General features: G+C 51.0%; 5 protein-coding genes across 5 annotated transcripts; 2 read left to right on the forward strand and 3 right to left on the reverse strand.

The window, feature by feature from the left end:
- Window positions 1-553: 553 nt before the first annotated feature.
- N7510_003269 (uncharacterized protein) lies at window positions 554-4,533 on the reverse strand (the record flags this gene model as incomplete). The annotated part of the gene is made up of 11 exons (XM_056975196.1): window positions 554-809; window positions 851-1,604; window positions 1,650-3,011; window positions 3,318-3,514; window positions 3,567-3,615; window positions 3,675-3,731; window positions 3,790-3,919; window positions 3,973-4,063; window positions 4,117-4,202; window positions 4,268-4,302; window positions 4,377-4,533. The coding sequence occupies 11 exons, from the start codon at window positions 4,531-4,533 to the stop codon at window positions 554-556; spliced, it is 3,174 nt and encodes a 1,057-aa protein (XP_056835152.1).
- Window positions 4,534-6,744: 2,211 nt separating this feature from the next.
- Window positions 6,745-7,644, forward strand: N7510_003270 (uncharacterized protein; the record flags this gene model as incomplete). Its single annotated transcript, XM_056975197.1, has 1 exon — window positions 6,745-7,644. One exon carries the CDS (start codon window positions 6,745-6,747, stop codon window positions 7,642-7,644), a length of 900 nt encoding a protein of 299 aa, XP_056835153.1.
- Window positions 7,645-10,900: 3,256 nt separating this feature from the next.
- Window positions 10,901-13,495, forward strand: N7510_003271 (beta-glucosidase; the record flags this gene model as incomplete). Its single annotated transcript, XM_056975198.1, has 2 exons — window positions 10,901-11,040; window positions 11,110-13,495. The coding sequence occupies 2 exons, from the start codon at window positions 10,901-10,903 to the stop codon at window positions 13,493-13,495; spliced, it is 2,526 nt and encodes an 841-aa protein (XP_056835154.1).
- An 810-nt stretch (window positions 13,496-14,305) lies between these two features.
- Window positions 14,306-16,247, reverse strand: N7510_003272 (uncharacterized protein; the record flags this gene model as incomplete). The annotated part of the gene is made up of 3 exons (XM_056975199.1): window positions 14,306-15,402; window positions 15,465-16,106; window positions 16,163-16,247. 3 exons carry the CDS (start codon window positions 16,245-16,247, stop codon window positions 14,306-14,308), a joined length of 1,824 nt encoding a protein of 607 aa, XP_056835155.1.
- Window positions 16,248-17,052: 805 nt separating this feature from the next.
- Window positions 17,053-18,534, reverse strand: N7510_003273 (uncharacterized protein; the record flags this gene model as incomplete). The annotated part of the gene is made up of 2 exons (XM_056975200.1): window positions 17,053-18,374; window positions 18,450-18,534. The coding sequence occupies 2 exons, from the start codon at window positions 18,532-18,534 to the stop codon at window positions 17,053-17,055; spliced, it is 1,407 nt and encodes a 468-aa protein (XP_056835156.1).
- Between the last annotated feature and the right edge of the window lie 219 nt (window positions 18,535-18,753).

The following is an 18,753-nucleotide window of genomic DNA, read 5'->3' on the forward strand; positions in this document are numbered from 1 at the left end:
AAGTTTTCTGCGGCGGGTCGGGGAGGGGGGGGGGGGGGGGGGTGGGAAACTGCCCGAGTACCCGGAGCTTAGGGCCATTGAGCCACAGTGAAGTTGCTGGATCATGTAGGATAGGCGATAGACCGTTGGATACTGCTCATGAATGACAAGATGTTGAACTATAGATGAGATATAGATGCAGTCATATCCTACTAAGATTACTACTCGATAATATAAAAAAAGGAGGCCAAAGGCCGAGACAAGGCCCAAGTTTAGACATTTGAACATCAAGCAAGACATTCGGACATCTCAAAAGTCGTGTGCGAGATGCCCCCTCCATGTATATGCATGTAAACATTCAGGAACACCAAGCCAAAAGACAAGAGTAGACAGAGAGAAAAAAGACAAACGCGTATGCAGTCACAAAACGTCAAGAAAGGTTAATGCAAAAAAGGTCTGATGGCATTGATGCAGACCCGAAAATAATTGAGAAGAATAGAATTGCCATGCGGGGTATCCAAGTGGAAATATAGGTGGTGGCCGTATGCAGAGAGAAGAGTGGGTGGTTCCTAGATCACTGACCATTCAGAGAAGGCTCATCCACAGGAGCAGGAACAATAGAATCCGCAGGCGTTAGGTTCGGACTTGTGGGCGAATCCGTGTCGCCGCTGCCGCTGCCCCAGGAGTCTTCGCGCATGATCTCTGCGGCATCAGGTAGGGTAGGGCGTTGTCCGTGGGGTTTGTTGGCGGCAGTAGTGCGCCGAGTCGATGGAGACATTGGGTCTCGGCCGATCTGTTTGTTGTCGCCTGTCTGCATCGGGCTGACTGCGCTATCGCCGGAGGGCGACGAAGATAGGGGGAGTCCATGAACCCGCGCCATTTGCGCCAGCCCTCAAAATCGATCAGGGCCTGCATACAACCCCACTCGGTCATTTTTTGCCGAAGCCATGGGAAACCGACGGGTTTTGTCAAGAAATCATTACAGCCAGCAGCTAGTGCCTCGTGCCGGTCACTTTGCAAACTGCTGGCCGTCAACGCGACAATAATCACCGGACTCCGGAACTGTGTGAGATCAGTCAGCGTATCCTCCTCACTGAGAGAACGTTGAAGACCAGGTCGTTTCTCGTGTGGAGCTGCAGCATTGGTGCTTGACGCGCTGGAGCGCCCAGAGGCCGTTTTGGAAAAGACTCCAATTCCATTCAACCGCTCCAGCCGTCGGATCTCCTTGGTCGCGTCTAATCCGTTCATAACCGGCAGCTGAATGTCCATCAGAACCAAATGAAATCCACCCTGTCGCCATTTCCGCACCGCCTCTTCTCCATTTGCTGCGCACTTCCAACGCACGCTCAACCGTTTCATAAACGCCTCAAGCAACCGTTGATTGATGATGTTGTCTTCCACGATCAGGACATTGATAGGAGGCACGGTGCCGTCGATTAGGCCACCAAAAACCGTAGCGGGTGATGGGGAAGCCTTTCCTTTGCGTAAATTTCGCGGCGATACCATCGGTGCTGGTGGCGTGTGCGTCTTCAGCTGTGAAGGTTCAGCTGGTACTGCGGGTGGTGTAGGCACAGCCGGGGCCGGCGGTGCGGCGGGAGTTTGACTATGAGGAGAGATGCCAATATCTAAAAAAGTCAGTGATCATTCTGCATATTGTTCGCAACACATACCCGCCACGGGAGGTCCTTCAATTAGGGTTGGCGAATTTGTTGTATGCCGCGTGAGCGGCGGTCGACGGTGATGCCGGGATCCCCGGGTCCCCGGGGATGGCAGGGGAGGGGCCACGCCGGTATTAAGAATGGAGATGGACGGTGCAGCGGTACCGCCGCCCGCACTCGCCGGGTGTGGAGGCGGTGTTTGTCCATTGGCGTTCACAGGCATGAGAGGGAAATAGTCGCCATGTTCGCCCGGCTCGGAATGGTGGTGGTGATAGATCGAATGGCGCGGCGATGGTTTCGGGGTTCGACGCGCTGGCGCATCAATGACCAACGCCTCTTCGATAGCCTGGCCTCCGGGATAGTATGTGTCGAGGACTGTGGCCAATAATTCCTCCGGGCTGAGCAGCCTCTCCGGGTGAGCTTGTCGATTCGAGCCTTCCCTTGGGGTGATTCTTATCACAATATCCGGAGAATCAAAACTCTTACCGAGCGAATTCGCGTATTTCATGATAACCTGGTCGCGCAGCTCGTCCACTACCGCGTCCTCCAAGCACGGGACCAGGGTGGCCGAGCCACCCGGCCGTTTGACCCAAATCCGGCGCTGCACCATCTCGGCAGGGGCGGGAGGAGCCTGTGCACTGCCCTGGCCACCTTGCGAGGAGATGGAATCTCGCCCCAACAGCCCGTTGATCAAGTGGTGGTGCGATGCAGGGAGAAGGGATTGTCGACGGATGGCAAGGCTGGGACGGCTGTCGGGCAAAGACCAAGATACAGAAGGGCGACGGTCGTCTACAGGGGTCTCAACGACGGTCTCGAGGGTTGTTGGGGAGATCGGAGTCTCGATTGATGTCGGTGGTCGAACTTCGAAGGGTACCGGCTGGAAGGGAGTATCCTCTGAAGCTTCGGGCGTCAGCAGCGGAGGGGTGTCAAGGGAAGACGGGACGTCGACGATGAGAGGCGTATGTAACGACGAATGCGTGGGCTCGGTCGGCGGAGGGGTACACGCGCGATGGTCGTGAGAAAACTGGAGCTCTCCGGGCGGTGGCGAGCCGGCTGACGGAGGCTGCGAGCTCCTGGTATCGGGACCTTCCTGGGCGAGCGGCGACGGAGCGTCGTCAGCAGGATCGAAGTCGCCTGAGCAGCGGGAGACGATGCTGTAGGGGGACTTGTCGCTGGCGGAGTCGAAGAGGTGCGGAGGACAGGGAGAAGAGATGGGGTGGTGGACACCACGCGGGTCCGCCCCGTTGACCGTTTTGGGCGACAGCGGTGATCGGCGTAGGAACTTGGCCTTCAGACGCGACAGCCGTCGGTCAGGCATCATGAGAGTGATGGTGCTGGTCACATCACCGCTGTCTACCACAGCTACCAGGGAGGCTAAGGAGGGCTGGAGCTAGTAGCTAGAGGGGTCAGGGTCAGGGTCAGGGGCTGATCAACGCTTCGGTATTTGGTTTTTTGGGGGCAGAGACCGATGACTCGGATGTAGGGCGTGAGTAAACAGCCCCGAGGGGCGGAAAGCAGGATAAAAGACAAAGAGCAGAAGAGAAACAAAAGAAAAGATGAGCAAAGAGAGAAGGATGCCAGAAGAAGAGGGGGGATCGTTTGACGATCCATTCATGCACCTATCCGACACTAACTATAACGCGGGATTAGTATTGACTGGTCTGCTTGGTCGGAACTAACTGCATTCTGTCTGCCCATGGTCTACATTCCCGACCCCTACGCCCTTCTCCGGGTCCTGACTTTCCTCCGTGTCATTCCGCTGCGATTCCAACAGATCATCAATACTCTTCCCAGCAGCCTTGGCCTCTCTCCGAAGTTGGCGGTACCGGAACCGCCAGATGATGTGGCTAATATAGATGCCCAGTTCAAGGACCACCCTGTGGGGAGTTGTTAGTTGGCATGCGACCCTATCAGGATAGGTTAACCTACACAATGATATACAACACCCCAGCCAGAATGTCAAAGGTCCCTTGGGCCGCTGAGAATAGGTCAGTCAGGTACATAGCGATCGATCATTTCCCACGCCATCAATCATACCTAAAGCGAACAGAGAGAAGAGCCCGCCCATCGTGTCAATGCCCAAGAACACCCAATCTGGCCGAGCTGCGTTAGGATTTCCATTTCCATCTCGTCCAGGGATGACCACACTCACTGAACCCGATCACGCGCCCATCTCTCTTCCACAGCTCAAAGTACGGAGGCAACAAGCCCGCACTAAGGAGAATGGCGGCGACGACTCCAACAACGAGATCTGGCCATCGCACGCCGTTATTGTATGGAATCTGCAAGTGACGGTGAGCATGGCTGGTATCTCACATCGAGGAGAAGCACATACTCGCAACGTGAGGATCAAAAGGGCCTCCAAGCCACCAAATAATGCGATCGTGGCGGCACATGCAAAGACAGCCTTGACCAGGGTATAGTTACTATCGCCAAACGATTAGCAGAAATTCTTCACATGCCGCTGAACAGAACCCACTGATTGTAGTACAATATCTGACTCCAACTAATCAGGGAAAAGAAGCCAAAGATCTGAGGCTGGATCTGCAGCGGGATATTCACTTGCTATGCCAAACAAAAAGGTCAGCCCTGGGTGGTATGCATCTATGTCTTCCGAGTCACGATCTCACCTGCAGAATCAGATAGGCACCCATAGGAACAGAGCCTGCACGAGAATCGGACAGCAGCATCAGCACTATCTTTATCCTGTTGTTGGGTCCAACAAGAAGGCCAACATACAGATTGCCCACAGAAACATCATAGTTGCTGGAAACCCATCTGTCTTCTTGCGTTTCCAATTGTACCAGATCTGAGGCACCAGCTGGATACACCAGAGAACGGTGCCGATGGTGCCTAGGACGTTAGACGCCACTGTGACGTCGCCTGCATCGGACATGGTGACGAGATGAAAGACCCGATGGTTCGAAGTTCAGACTGGACCAGATGAGAGCAGACCAATACTTTCTTCTGTCGCCCTACGGCAAACTCTTGATATCTATACTCGACCCAACACTCCAAACTCTCACGGCCACGCACACACACAACGCCCAGAACGCAGCTACAGGCGATTTCGCTATGCACCGCGTGGCACATGAATGGCCAAATATGACGTCGGAGCCCGTCAGAGCAGAAAACAGTGTCGGGAGTGTGGTTGGAAGCAGCAGCAATAAAGGAAATAATCCCGGGGGTACCCGTTGTCCGGTGGTCGGATAACTGAAAGTCTAGCAGGTAAGGGAAGTGTGATAATGTCGAGTCAGGATGAAGTATAGCTAGCAAACAATGCAGCGGTGAACCGAAGGCCTGACCTAGATCCAGTGGGGAGGAGGAGAGAGGGGTCGGGGTGGGATAGGACGCCAACCGCTTGGGGGTGTCATCAAGTCTGCAGCAGCACAGTGATAAGAGCCCGATTAATACTCCGCAATACGGTTTTCTGTCTGTCTGAAGAAACGGGCAGAGCCTGATTATCCCATATAATTATCAATCTTCTTTGTCACGTACGCTTGGCAGAGAGGGGCTAGTACTGTTTTGGTCAATCGATGGAGAAGCCAGTGACTAACAAAGCGGACATTGTGAAAACTGTGATCAATCAGTGTTCGCTCGGTGGGGATGGGATGAGGGGCCGAATCCTCTACGATGTCATCAAACTCCAGCACATAACAAATAATGTATAATTATGAACCCTATGTGTACCGGATTCTGGACAGAAGTTCACCATTTAGAGCAGAAACTCGACCAGTGGCGCTTTTCGGACTAACGGTATAAAACCCACCACATTTTGGTTTGACAAGACCCAGGTACGCGCTGCAAAAACCCTCCTGCCTCCGAAGCCTGCGTATACTTCTACAACTAACAAATCATGGGACCATCTCGACACACTGCCATTCTGGCTACTCCCACTACATCCTCTATAGCGCATTACTTATAAGTAACGTTAGTTAAATTAAATGGGCCGTTCTTACGTAAACGACCCTGATACCTCGAAAACAAAGGCCTAAAGACTTTAAGATATGGTCATGCGAGTCTTTCTATGTTATGTGATCCAATAGTCAATTTTCGATGCAGCGCGTGCACTCAAAATGGGTAGTGCGTGTAATAGAGCTGCCAATGATGGGGGCAGAGCCTCGCTCAGTCAACGTCAGGATGCATCGCGTGCAACTGTTGTAACCAGACTTCCTGGGTACCGGAGAAGAGAGCCATGTAGGTTCCAAAAGACTTTGTGTCTCACTTCTATTACATTTCCTTGACATGAAGCGCAACCGTGACGACTGGGCAACTGAAATGGTGCATTTGCCCAGACTTTGAGATTTTCCACAGACCGAAGGTTTGAATCTTCATAAAGATATCGCCACTTGTTGTTGTTCCTCTAAAATACTGTAGGTATTCGTTGTCGTAATAAGCTCAGCCCCCTAAGATCTCACCACTATCCTGCGAAATAAGGAAGCAGCTACCAACATTAGCATGGTGGTTCTCTAAATGATTGACTCGGAAGAAGAGCTACCAGATTGTTGAATATTGGTAGGTTCCCGGGATGGTAGAGAGTAGAGAGCCTGAGTTATGAGGTCAGTATCTGCCCACGTAGATCTAAGCCTTAAACGGATGTACGTATATTTCATTTATAGTGGTGACATTGTTAGATGGGTCCCCACTATAATACGTATACGATGCGGTGGAATGGTTCGCACTGGTGAGTGGAGATCAGCTGTCCGTATTCAAATATTGTCCTGGCTGAGCTTAAACCCATGAGGAATGGCCAATCTCGTTCCTTACCTAAGTGTCAGCCCCTTCAGGCTGAGTTTGCCGCTTGAATACGAGTTGGCGATACGGGTTTGGCTATACGGGATGGCGACCACTTACACTTTTCATGCTTGCTACCATCTACTTAGGCAGGTTCTGGTTCTAATTATAGTCAGTACTGTTCGTATTTTCCACACATCATGCAGCCAACTCAGCCTCTGCTGAATGTGAATAAATACATGAACCACAATCGAATACAACATATAAAAACAAACAAACCCCCTCATTTACTCGCGGGTAAAAAAGCTTCAGATATTCTTCATATTCTGTATTAACAACATTTCTTGATACAATGCTCCTCCTATACCTACCAATGTTGCTAGCCGCGGCTACGACAGTCCTAGCAGCGCAACGACTATCCCATAGCGTTGTCAAGCGAGAACTAGAAGCCTACGAGGAACGCTACATCCGCACTCAGAATTACCAGTATCACAATCAGAGTGTCAAGCTGATTGGGTACCAGACAATCAAGATCCCAGCTGAGAGTCTTGATTTGTTTGAGGAGTACTACTCCATTAATGCCTACGCCCTTCAAGAAGACTTCCCGTCCCACTTCTACGACTCATATGCAGCAGAGCTGCGTGTCTACTTTCCCGTGGCTTCTGCGCTCCTAGATCACAACGAATTTATGGTAGAGGCGAACCATCTTGGGGAATTCGAGCACGATGCCCTAGATGGCGACTACGCGGTTTTAGGCCGGAAACAGACGTCGCATGTACACGGAGTTGCCAACAATATCATCCAAGACGGCACGATATTCCTCGCAAAACGGAATCACCCTATCCGTCAGATCGATAATACTCGCGTCTATGACTTTGGACGCCGCTCCCTAGACCACCACCATCATTTTCGCTCCCCAGTCAAGAAGCGCCAGTACGGTTCTGCTGCACCAGAGCCTACAGCTGGTTCGGGCGGTGACACGAATCCGAATAACGACGATAACGGCGAGAACCCCTCCGCGAAAAACAACGGCTGTGCCAAAAATCATGGCGGCGAGAATTGCAGTAAAGCGTACGGTATCAATTATGATTCTTCGACAGGGAAGTATAGTGGGAGCTGTAGTTCGCAGTTTGATGGGACGACATGTATGGATTATAATGGGCCTTTCTCAAATTGCAACAGGGCCGACAGAAAGTACTTTTTCGTTGGAAGCGACTGCTTTAAATCTGTTGCGATGGGGAACTGCTGGAACGAAGTTGAGTCTGCAGAGTAGCCTAGCTGAGATCGAGTATAGCTATCTTTCATTGTTCAAATATTGAATAGCCATTATTATCCTGTCTCTATGCTACTATTTAAGAAGCAGTTTTGTTGCTTTTCATGATACGAATCATTGCCTCTACCTTTTCCTTTCTACTTCCACCTATCATCTCGAACTGGAGATCTTTCGGTATGTGGTAATAACAGCAACATATCATTCACACAGGTTCACACCCATACGAATGGGTTTTTGAAACACGAATCTTGGCCAAGTATCCAAGATTCAGAGCCCCATCAATACCATAACGATGGCGGCAAGTTCTCGCATCCAGTTTCAGAGAGCCACATCGACGAACCCCTATCGACTGGGAATTCGATAAGGTCACTTAGCCCTTGAAGCAATTCATGAAGGGGCCTATGATCAGCTATAGGCCATAGAAACTTGAAGGCATCCAGTTCTATCACGAACAGCCCGGGTTATACACCTCGTTAGTCATCCGGGAGTATGAGAGTGCTCTTAGACGGATCCAGAAGAGGAACGACTTACAGCGCAAGCCTTTGTCATATTTGGTGTAGAGCTGGACCCGCTGGAGGTATATTTTATGTTTTTCAATCCGTTTATTGAAACCGAAGGCTGAATATTGGCCAGTTTTGCAGTTGCCACGAAATCTTTCACAACTACTATTTCAACACTCTGTACCACGAAGAGAGCCCAAGGTGTTTGACCGTAGATTCCTGGGACGCAAGAGTAGAAAAATAATCATTGTCACAATGGGGTGAGTCCAGGCGGGTCTCAAGAAAGGCTTCCGCGTGCCGAAGTTCTCACGATAATCGCATGCACGAGATCTCGCCTTATCCCAGCCTAAGATACATGAACACTTGGTCAGTACTTCCACTTGTCACATTCTGGATTCTTTCGGCATCTAACTTATTGCTAGCTTTAGGTGGCGCTGATTTACTCTATTAGAAGTCACGGCTGAATCCTAAAATCGCGTTTTGATGGGACCAATCTTCTAATTAGGAAATCGCGGCTTAGAGAGTTGCCTGAGCCATCGTACCAGTGTGCACAAGAGAATCGCGCGGTATCTGGGAAGTGAGCCAATCGGAGGTACGAAATCACGACCTGCTCCTGAGGCGACGGTGTAACTAAACCCAAACAGAAAGGCTCTGGGGGTGAGGAAAGCCTGGTCCCGGAACACACGGATGGTAGTGTATGGTAGTTATGAGGACGCCCAAATGAGACACTAGATCTGTTAAGGCTACCGAGGATGCCATGGTAGCACACACAGGCAGTGGCGCCGGCCGAAGCGGAGGTGGTATCGGGAGAGAGGCTTTCGGCAATGGGCTCGGGGAGTCGAGCCTATGGATATGAGACCTCAATGTTCTGGGATAGGCGGAGATTGGAGACGAGTAATACATTGCGCAATCTGAAATTATACTTCTTCGGGAGATTAAGCCTCTATTGCGGCTTCAAGCGCTCCTACTCGGTGGCTTGGGAGGCCATAGAGTTCGGGGCTCAGTCTTCATGGCGTGGGCGCTTGCTCACTTCGAGCCACGCTAGATAGCAGCCCCGCATAGCAGCCCCGCATAGCAGCCCCGCATAGCAGCATGCATGTAAGCAAGCTAGATCGAGCAAGCGAATTCTACTCCATCATACTACTGCTATTAGTAGTTTAGCTTGGAATAGCGGGATAATGTCGGTTTATGGCCATTAGTGCAACAATTTTGCACATTTCTCTGTTACGGTTACACTTGTCAAAAGGATCTGTGCCCAGGACCCGTTGTTTCCTACAGGGCAATTTCCGAGGCTCGGTCTAGTTAGATGCGGTGTGCGTTCTAGGTCCTGCTTTCCAGGTCCTGCTTTCCCCAGACGTGGCTGATCTACACTGGAAGTCGCGGTGACACCAAAGCCCTAAAGGGAAGGTAGTTACCCTACGAATTGACCCAGCGCTTTGTTTCAAAGATTGTTGACAGCTCTCAGTCGGCACCATCAGCGTAGCTCCATGCATGGAGGACCTTGTCATCGACTTCTGGATTCGCTAATCTCAGCACTGGCCTCCTGTTGATCAAAGAGAGGATTTCTAGTATTATACTTTCTGTGTGAGTGAAGGGAGGACAGGACGGAAAGGCCCTGGATCCCCTCCACTGGGCGGAATGTCGGTCTTCTCGCGCCCCTTGTTGACTGAAACGCGGCCCGGAAAATGGTCGGAAGTGGCCCACTTGGGACTAGCATCGGCCTTAATTCCCCGCAAACCAAGCAGAGAACAAGCTTTTGGCACAACTTAGCCCCTTATTATTTTCTCTGTTTTCTTTTCTCTCTCTTTCTCTCTCTCTCTCTCTCTGTCTTAATTTCGTGACCCGGCAGACCAGACTCGGCACGAGGGTGGTGGCTTTTGGCGAGCTGGGGGCTCACATCAGGATCAAAGGACAATCTGCTACGTAACATGAGACAATAATGGGAGAATGCTAACGTTCGGATTGGGGAAATCGACCGAATCCAGATATAAAAGATGCTGAGTGGATGCCAGCGACCGTTGGTGTGTTGAATTATCAATAAAAGAGAAGAGGGTCGAATTCTAGAAATCTGAAATCCCACAAAAGATGTCTTGGAAAAGCCGGACTTTTGGTGGCTTTTGTTTGTGGAGTCAGCTCGGGGCTATGTACCCTGTACATATTCGGGCTCTTTAGTGCATTAGGGTGGCGCTACTGCAGGCGCAAAGACACTACTACAACATGTAAACTTGGGAAGGACCGGGGGGGGAGGAGACCCTATTGTGATCTCCGCTCTATTCCCCTCTCCGGCCACAAAAATATTGGCTCACGGGCAACCGAGAAGTTTGAACGGTGAGCGGAAGTAAGACGGAGCAAATGCCGACCGACTCCCAAATTTGATCGAGACGGATCACATTTCATATAAGAAGCAACGGCTTCAGCTGCCCTGGGGCTTGTGGACGAGATCTTTACACCAGAGCTCGCTCCTCTTTTCAAGAGGCACCGATCATCCCCATTCCCTAGAAGCGCTTGTCGACTTAGTTCAGACAGACACTCACTATCCTTAAGCATGAAGGTGACCACTGTCGCTGTTGCCCTCCTAGCGAGCTGCGACTCCGTGGTCGCAACGCATGTTAGCTCTCGTGGTCAAGATGGCACTGATGTACGTGAACCCATGAATTGGGCCCCGCCAGTCCCATAACGAAATACAAAAGATAACTTCATTAACACGAACTCTTTCCTTGCTGTGACAGACTCTCAACAAGAGAAATAAGCTGCCCATGCCCCCATCGCCACCGAGCTACCCATCGCCTTGGATGAATCCCGAGGAGGTGGGCTGGGAAGCAGCCTATGAGAAGGCCAAATCGTTTGTCTCCCAGTTGACGCTGATGGAGAAGGTCAATCTGACGACTGGCATTGGGTGAGTAGGGAGTTCTAACTCCATCAGCTTTTGTTATGCACTGGACGAACGCTAACGCTGATTATTTAGTTGGGAGAGCGGTCAGTGCGTCGGAAACACTGGATCTGTGCCCCGATTGGGTTTCAATGGCTTCTGCACTCAGGACTCGCCAGTCGGCGTCCGTCTAGCCGACTACAACACGGTATTTCCTGGGGGACTGACGGCAGCTGCCACGTGGGATCGTGCCCTCATGTACGCCCGTGGTCTGGCGATGGGCCAGGAACATCATGGGAAAGGTAGCACTGTCCAACTCGGCCCAGTTTGTGGCCCGATAGGCCGTGCTCCTGAGGCCGGCCGGAACTGGGAGGGATTCTCACCGGATCCAGTCCTCTCAGGTGTTGGGGTTGCTGAGACCATCAAGGGCATCCAGGACGCCGGTGTGATTGCATGTGTTAAGCACTTTATCGGTTACGAGCAGGAGCATTTCCGGAGCGCCGGTCAGGATGGAGTCGTTGCGTCGTACTCGTCCAACATTGATGACCAGACTATGCATGAGCTGTATCTTTGGCCCTTTGCCGACGCCGTCCGCGCTGGTGTTGGCTCAGTTATGTGCTCATACAACCAGATCAACAACTCGTACGCATGCCAGAACTCGAAGGTACTCAACGGCTTACTAAAGAACGAGCTCGGGTTCCAGGGCTTCGTTATGAGCGACTGGACTGGCCAGCTTACTGGTATCGCAAGTGCTGCGGCTGGTCTCGATATGACGATGCCAGGAGACACTGCGTTTGACTCGGGCGAGAGCTTTTGGGGTGCGAACCTGACTTTGGCTGTGGTTAACGGTACCGTTCCCGAGTGGCGGATCGACGATATGGCCATGCGGATCATGGCTGCCTACTTCAAGGTTGGCCGGACTATGGAGAACCAAGTACCGGTCAACTTTGACTCGTGGTCCTTTGCGACAGAAGGCCCCCTCCACTTTGCCGCGGACGAGGGCTACCAACAGATCAATTGGCACGTTGATGTGCGTGGCGACCATGCGAAGGTGGCCCGGCAAGTTGCTGCTGAAGGCTCCGTGCTGTTGAAGAATAATGGCATCCTTCCCCTGAAGAAGGTGAAGCAGGTGGCAGTCATCGGGTCCGATGCCGGCCCGAATTTGGATGGTCCCAACGGTTGCAGCGATCGAGGTTGTGATAACGGCACTTTGGGCATGGCCTGGGGTTCCGGCACTGCCAACTTCGCCTACCTCGTCACACCTGATGCCGCCATCCAGGCCCGGGCCATCCAAGAGGGTTCGGCGTACCAGAGCATCTTCGACGACTACGTAACCGACGATTCTAACACGCAACAAGGCAATGGCCAAACAGCCATCCCGGATTTGGTTTCACAGGCCGAGACTGTATCCATTGTCTTTGTGAACGCCGACTCGGGCGAGGGCTATATTACTGTTGGCGGGAATGCAGGTGACCGCAACAATCTGACCCTTTGGCACGGCGGCGACGACCTGATCAAGAATGTGTCGGCCTTGTGCGACAAGACCGTTGTGGTGATCCACTCTGTTGGCCCTGTTGTTGTTGATGAGTGGTACAGTAACCCGAACGTATCAGCTATTATCTGGGCCGGTATTCCGGGCGATCAGTCTGGCAACGCTATTGTGGATGTCCTCTACGGAGACGTCAACCCGTCAGGCAAGAGTCCTTTCAGCTGGGCGAGTGATCGCACTCAGCTGCCCGACGTCCTGTACGAACCCAACAACGGCGAGCTGGCACCGCAGATCGATTTCACCGAGGGCGTCTTCATTGACTACCGCGCTCTGGACAAGGCCGACATCACGCCCGCATTCGAGTTCGGTTTCGGCCTCAGCTACACTACGTTCGAATACTCCAACATTCGGGTCAAGAAGAACAAGGCGTCTCCGTATAAGCCGACATCAGGCAAGACCATCTCTGCACCTTCCTTTGGCACCTTCAGCAAATCTCTGTCCGACTACCTGTTTCCCAAGACCTGGAAAAATGTGAAGTACTACATCTATCCGTACTTCACTAGCAGCGACCCCGCCAAGATTGCGGGCACGAGCAACCTCCAGCCTGCCTCGAAGTTCCTGCCCCCGAATGCCAATGATGGAAAATCCCAGCCTCTATTGCCCGCCGGTGGCGGGCCTGGTGGTAACCCACTTCTCTATGAAGAGCTGTACACCGTGACAGCCTCCATCAAGAACACCGGTTCCATCGCCGGCGCCGAGGTCCCACAGTTGTACGTCAGCCTTGGAGGGCCCAAGGACCCCAAGGTTCAGTTGCGCGGTTTTGATAAGTTGTCGCTCAAGCCGGGAGAGACGGGAGAGTTCACTACCCAGCTTACTCGTCGGGATCTAAGCAATTGGGATGTTGTCACTCAGGACTGGTTCATCAGCGACTATCCAAAGAAGGTGTACGTGGGGTCTAGTTCAAGAAAGCTGCACCTTAGTGCTGAGCTTTAAGTAGATCGATAGTGTGGACAGAGAGACTAGATTCCTGATTCGTTCGGTCACACTCCCTCTGCAGCACCGGACCTCTCATGGACGATTAATTATTAGTCCTTTTTCCTGTATTATTCAGCTAGCTCGTGCGAAACTGACACTACATCGATGGGCAAGCGCCCTGAATATCATCCCTTGATCAATCATTCTCATACATCTTACGCTATCCCCATTCCTCGGGTCCCTTAATTGGGCTTTACTCGCCAGCAGTGGTGCGAAACAATAAAGAGACTTTCAGTGCGAACTTATGGAACCCTCATAGTATGTATCAGAGGTAGTCACAGTTGTCATGAATGGTTGGGAAATGGTTATTCAGAGCTATTCGCTCTAAATTCGCCCATAATTACCACGTCTAAGAAGGGGCACTGGGGCCATTTGCAGTTGCTCGGTCCCATAGTCCGACTAGGGGAAGATTCTGTGACTCCCAGTTGGTTGAGTACGCCTGTGCCACACTGTTGCTACGACCTCAGTATTTCGTGGCTTTGAAGGGCATGAACTGTGGAATAATGGTTTCAAGCAAAATAGGCGATGTGAACGACTCGAATGCTTTACTTGCTCGTTGAATACAAAGAATATAGTTTCCCCTGGCCCTGATATGCTATCAACTGCACAAAGAAAAAGAGTTACAACGCTTCATTAACGATTGTTTATTAAACAGATCTATTACACATGGGCATACAAATAGCCATAAATATCATGAACTTCCATTACCCCGCACATCGATTGAGAGTTTTCTCGAAATGAAGAGCAACAAAGACAGTCCGATGATACTCAAAATGTGGTGATTCCGGTGAAAGCGCGATGGTCGTTTGAATATATCTTCATCTTCTGCTTGCCATCCAGATCGCATCGATAGATGCTGCCACCCAAGTCCGTCAGATAAATATGACCGTTCTTGGTATCCAACTTCAGTCCGATGGCTTCCTTGAGGTGTCTAGTAAGGACTTCATACTTCGACGAAGCGGATGTAACAAGCGGCAAGCCTGACTCATCCAACAGGATCCGATTCAACGAATTACCAAATGGTATCTCGCCGCGATCAGTCCAATACAGAGAGCGAGACTCTTCATCGACTTCCAAATCAATGGGCTCAGGAAGGCCACTAAGAAGACACTGAATATCCAGTCTCTTTTCTGGCGAAGAACCCGCTGGCGTCAAGATATCGGCGCAGAAGATCCTTCCCTGGCCACCTTTCGAAGGCCCTTTTTGAGACCAGTAGAATTTTCCCAGTTTGGGAGCGACAGTAATTCCAACACACCATTTAGTGCCATCGTTGCCGTGCTGGGGATCTTCCGGGTTGCCTGCTGTGATGATCGCTTCCAGGTCAGAGCCGTCAAAGTTGCAGCAGTAGACGCGAAGCCCTTCACGGTCACAGAAGTAGACTTTCTTTGCCTCGATGTCCAGGGTTAGCTGCTTCGGGGTATTGATGTCACCGATGGGCACGATGGTTTGAATGTCTGAGCCGCTTAGGTCGGCGGAATAAACAGCACCATCCCTTTTCCCCGGGACGCCCATGTTGGTCCAGAAGAATCTGTTGCTGGCAGGGTCGACAGCCACACCATCAGGCAAAGATTGGCTTTGGAGCAAAGTCCGTTGAATCTTTCCATCAGCAGAACACTCAATGATGCTGCCCGAGGAGGTTGTTGGTGAAACGGCGGACAATCCAACATCCAAGACGAGAAGCTTAGGTTCATTTGACAAGTCCGTAGCTTTCTGAGGAGGATAAAGACCACCGTGTGGACTCTTAGAGCCGAGCTTTCCGTCGCACAGGTAGTTCCTGTTCAAGAACTCCACCGTGTTCTTAGGAGAAAGACCACGTTCCTCAATATAATGGGCCTCGATGAACGCAACAGTGTCCAGCCCGACATCTGGAAGCTCATGTTAGCATGTCCTACTGATAATCAAGACAAAAATGAAAGGAAGAACTGACTATCCATTGTCTTGCAGGGGGCACTGCCTCCTTTGACAAACATCTCAGTCCACATGGAGTCTATTTCCTCAGGAACTGACACCCCCTCCGCCAAAATGGTCAAAGCCTCTCGCTTGACAGCCGCCCAGAGACGATTGAAGATAAAGCCAGTAGATTCCTTTCTTGCAACATAAGGCAAAGTCCCCACCTCCTTCGAACGCTCAACCATGAACGGGAAGATCTCGGCTGTGGTATAGCCGTCAGTCATTAGCTCCACGATCATGCATTGGGGAGGCATGTAGTAATGCATATTCAGAATGCGAGCTTTGGTATCGACAGACACTTTCTCAAGCATCTCGGAGGTCTTGTACGAAGATGAGTTCGAAGCCAGGATGCAATCGCTGGATGCCAGAGCGTCGAGCTGGGCAAAAGTATCGATTTTGAGTTGGAGTTTCTCGGGTACGGCTTCGATCACCAGCCAGGAATTAGCAATGGCGTCCTCCATGTGCTCGAATGTCTCCACATTGCCGGGATCGAGTTTGCTTCCAGCGGCGGCCGCGTAGGAGGCTACATTTTCTTTGATGTATGCGATTCCATCCGCGCGTTGTTGGGCACTGGGATCTCGAATTCGGATGTTATATCCAGCTGAAGCCCAGATGCATCCTATAAAGTTGTCATTATTGAAACTATCGGCCGGTATAACCGAAAGAACTGCTTACCGATTCGTCGTCCAAGCACGCCAGCTCCGAGAATAGTCACAGGCCGGTCTTTGTAATTTCGGGGTGGTTGCCAAACTGAACGCATTGTTGCAATGATTGTCTGAGGTGTTGGTTTGATAGATTGGTAATTTAAAATAAGGAAAATTGTGGAAGGCGTTAAGACTTGGTTGATTTCAATGAACGATCAAGAGCGATTTCCTTGCTTTCGTGGTTTATATACATCTGCACGGCTGGCAGTGCCGAGCGATCCTTTCCGGCCCGATTGCTTGAGGGAAAGCAATACTGCCTAGATTCAAGATCGGTAACCCGAGCTTGTCGGCCCGTTATATCCGCGGTTAAGATCGTAAACTTGATCGCAGGATAGTCGTACTTCGCCAAGGGGCTACGGCTGTTTTGTGACCCACTTAGCTCAGACCTTGCAGCGAAAATGTGTCTTTCCGATTGGCGGATATACCGAAGTTACCGAGGCAGATTATCAGGCCTGTTGTTTCATTGCCGCAATGTCCTGACCGAGCAAGAATTATGCTCCACTGGAAATGGAATAAGCAAGATGTTCTCTAGGAAACGGGTTGTGGCGTAACAAAAAGCCTGTTCGAGGTAAAATTTGAGAAACCGACCTGATTGCTCTTTTCTGTCTTCTGCGTGCTGGGTAGATATTTCGGCTATTGTTGCTAGCACCGACCTGACAGCATTCTTGTTCTTGATCCGCAGACTCTTTCTACTAAACCTATTATGAGACAGTCCGTATATTACGCGGTGATATAATGCTACTTGGAATTAGTTCTAAAAACGAAAAGACGAATCAATTGCAATCTATTAAACGAGCCGTAGATAAAGATTATTGGGGGAAAAGCAAAATGGAAAGATAAGAAGGCAACACCGCAGCAATTTTAGAAACAGAAAGTTTGATCGGTCATCTTGGTGACAGAACCTGCAGCTTGGAATCCAAGAGATTCCAAGGCCTTCTTTGAGGCGTTCACCATTCCCGGTGGCCCACAGAGCATAATTTTGGTATCAGGAGATGGACCGGGCAGCTTGTCGGCCATGACTGCCGAGGTCACATAGCCTTTTCCGTATTTCCACTTCTGCGGAGGAGTATCCAACATATACCAAATCTTGAGATTTTTGGGATAGTTTTGACTAAATCTCTCCAGCTCTTCTCGAAGGAGGATATCCTCTTCAGATCGGTTGGCATAGACCAAGCTAATTTCGGTTGTGTCGGTGTCATCTTCACAGATTGCTCGAATGAGCTGATACATTGGAGTTATACCAGTTCCGCCAGCTATCATTCCAATCTTCTTGCAAAGACCGTTCCGATATTTCATCGCACCTTTGGGCCCTCGGAAGAGAACTTTGTCTCCCACTTTGAGATTTGCAAGGTACTGGCCGGTCAGTAGCCCATCCGGGTAGCATTTGATAACCAACTCCAATCTACCCAGGTCCAGATTGTTTGAGGTTGGAGTATACGACCTGGAGACAGATTGTCCCTTCACGGTAGCTTTGATGGCCACATGCTGTCCGATAGGAAGCCCAATGACGGTTTCGGGAGCCGGCAGTTGAAACACAAAACGATAAACGCTCGGCGACAAAGTTTCTTTCTGTATGAGCGGAAGCTCTTTGAAGTCTTTGGGCTCGAGGAAGCCTTTTTTGAGATGCGGATCCAGTCTTGGGATTCTGTGGCTCGGCAAATGGGGAGGGAATCGGGTGAAGCCAGACTCAATCCGAGTAAGAGCAGAGAGTTTGCTCCCTAACACGCCACCACCGGCTGAGAAGAGGACAAAAGCTGTGAGGAAACCATTGGAGAAACCTCCCCAGGGGAGGCCACCGCGTGGCAAAGAAGCCGCAGGTAGCCACTTTGGCAAGAGCTTGGAGAGCTTCGCAGTCGTATCGCTGAGGTTGATGTGGCCCTGTAGAACAAGGTAAAGCAAAAGAGCGGCCCCTCCAAGTGAGCCGCTGGTAAGGACAACAGAAGATGTTGAAGACTTTGTTGTCTTTGTTTCCTTGGGTATTTGCTGAATGACAGTGACGCCTCTCGGACGGGTGAACTCGCGAGCGCCCTTGAGCGTGCCGATCAAGTATGTATGCAGAATTTCATTTGCGTCTCCAGAATGTCCGACATCCTCGTATGCCTCTGTCGCATCGGAGCCGGCAACGTCAACCAGGACGTCTGCTCCGCCAGGGTGGTCACGCACGTATTCCGTGACATTGTAGACTATATTATATCTGTTAGATACACGTCCAAATAATCGGGTTTATTCCAGGATGTGGTCCAATGGTGAAACCTTACCTTTGCCATGAACGATAATCCACAAGTCCTTCTTGGTCTTGTGTGCTGCAACGTCTTCCAAAGTATACTCTGTTGTGGTTGCCATTTCAAGCAACTATGGAGGTAGTGTATGGCGGTTGGCAAAAAGGGTTCGTCTAGATGCTCGAGAGCTAAGCAGCTGGTCCATGGTCCTTCTTATAGAGGGACCGGCTTTTCACAAGTTCAGGAACTTCGGCATGCCGAATGAACAAAGTGCGCCCCCTGGTTTGCGGACCACGCGTAGAGTACCGAAGAACAATGCCGCGGAAAGCAACTAGACCCACGC

The sequence above is a fragment of the Penicillium lagena genome (genome assembly GCF_028827675.1).
Source record: "Penicillium lagena strain IBT 129212 chromosome Unknown utg000002l_segment0_segment0, whole genome shotgun sequence".
Taxonomy (NCBI): Eukaryota; Fungi; Ascomycota; class Eurotiomycetes; order Eurotiales; family Aspergillaceae; genus Penicillium; species Penicillium lagena.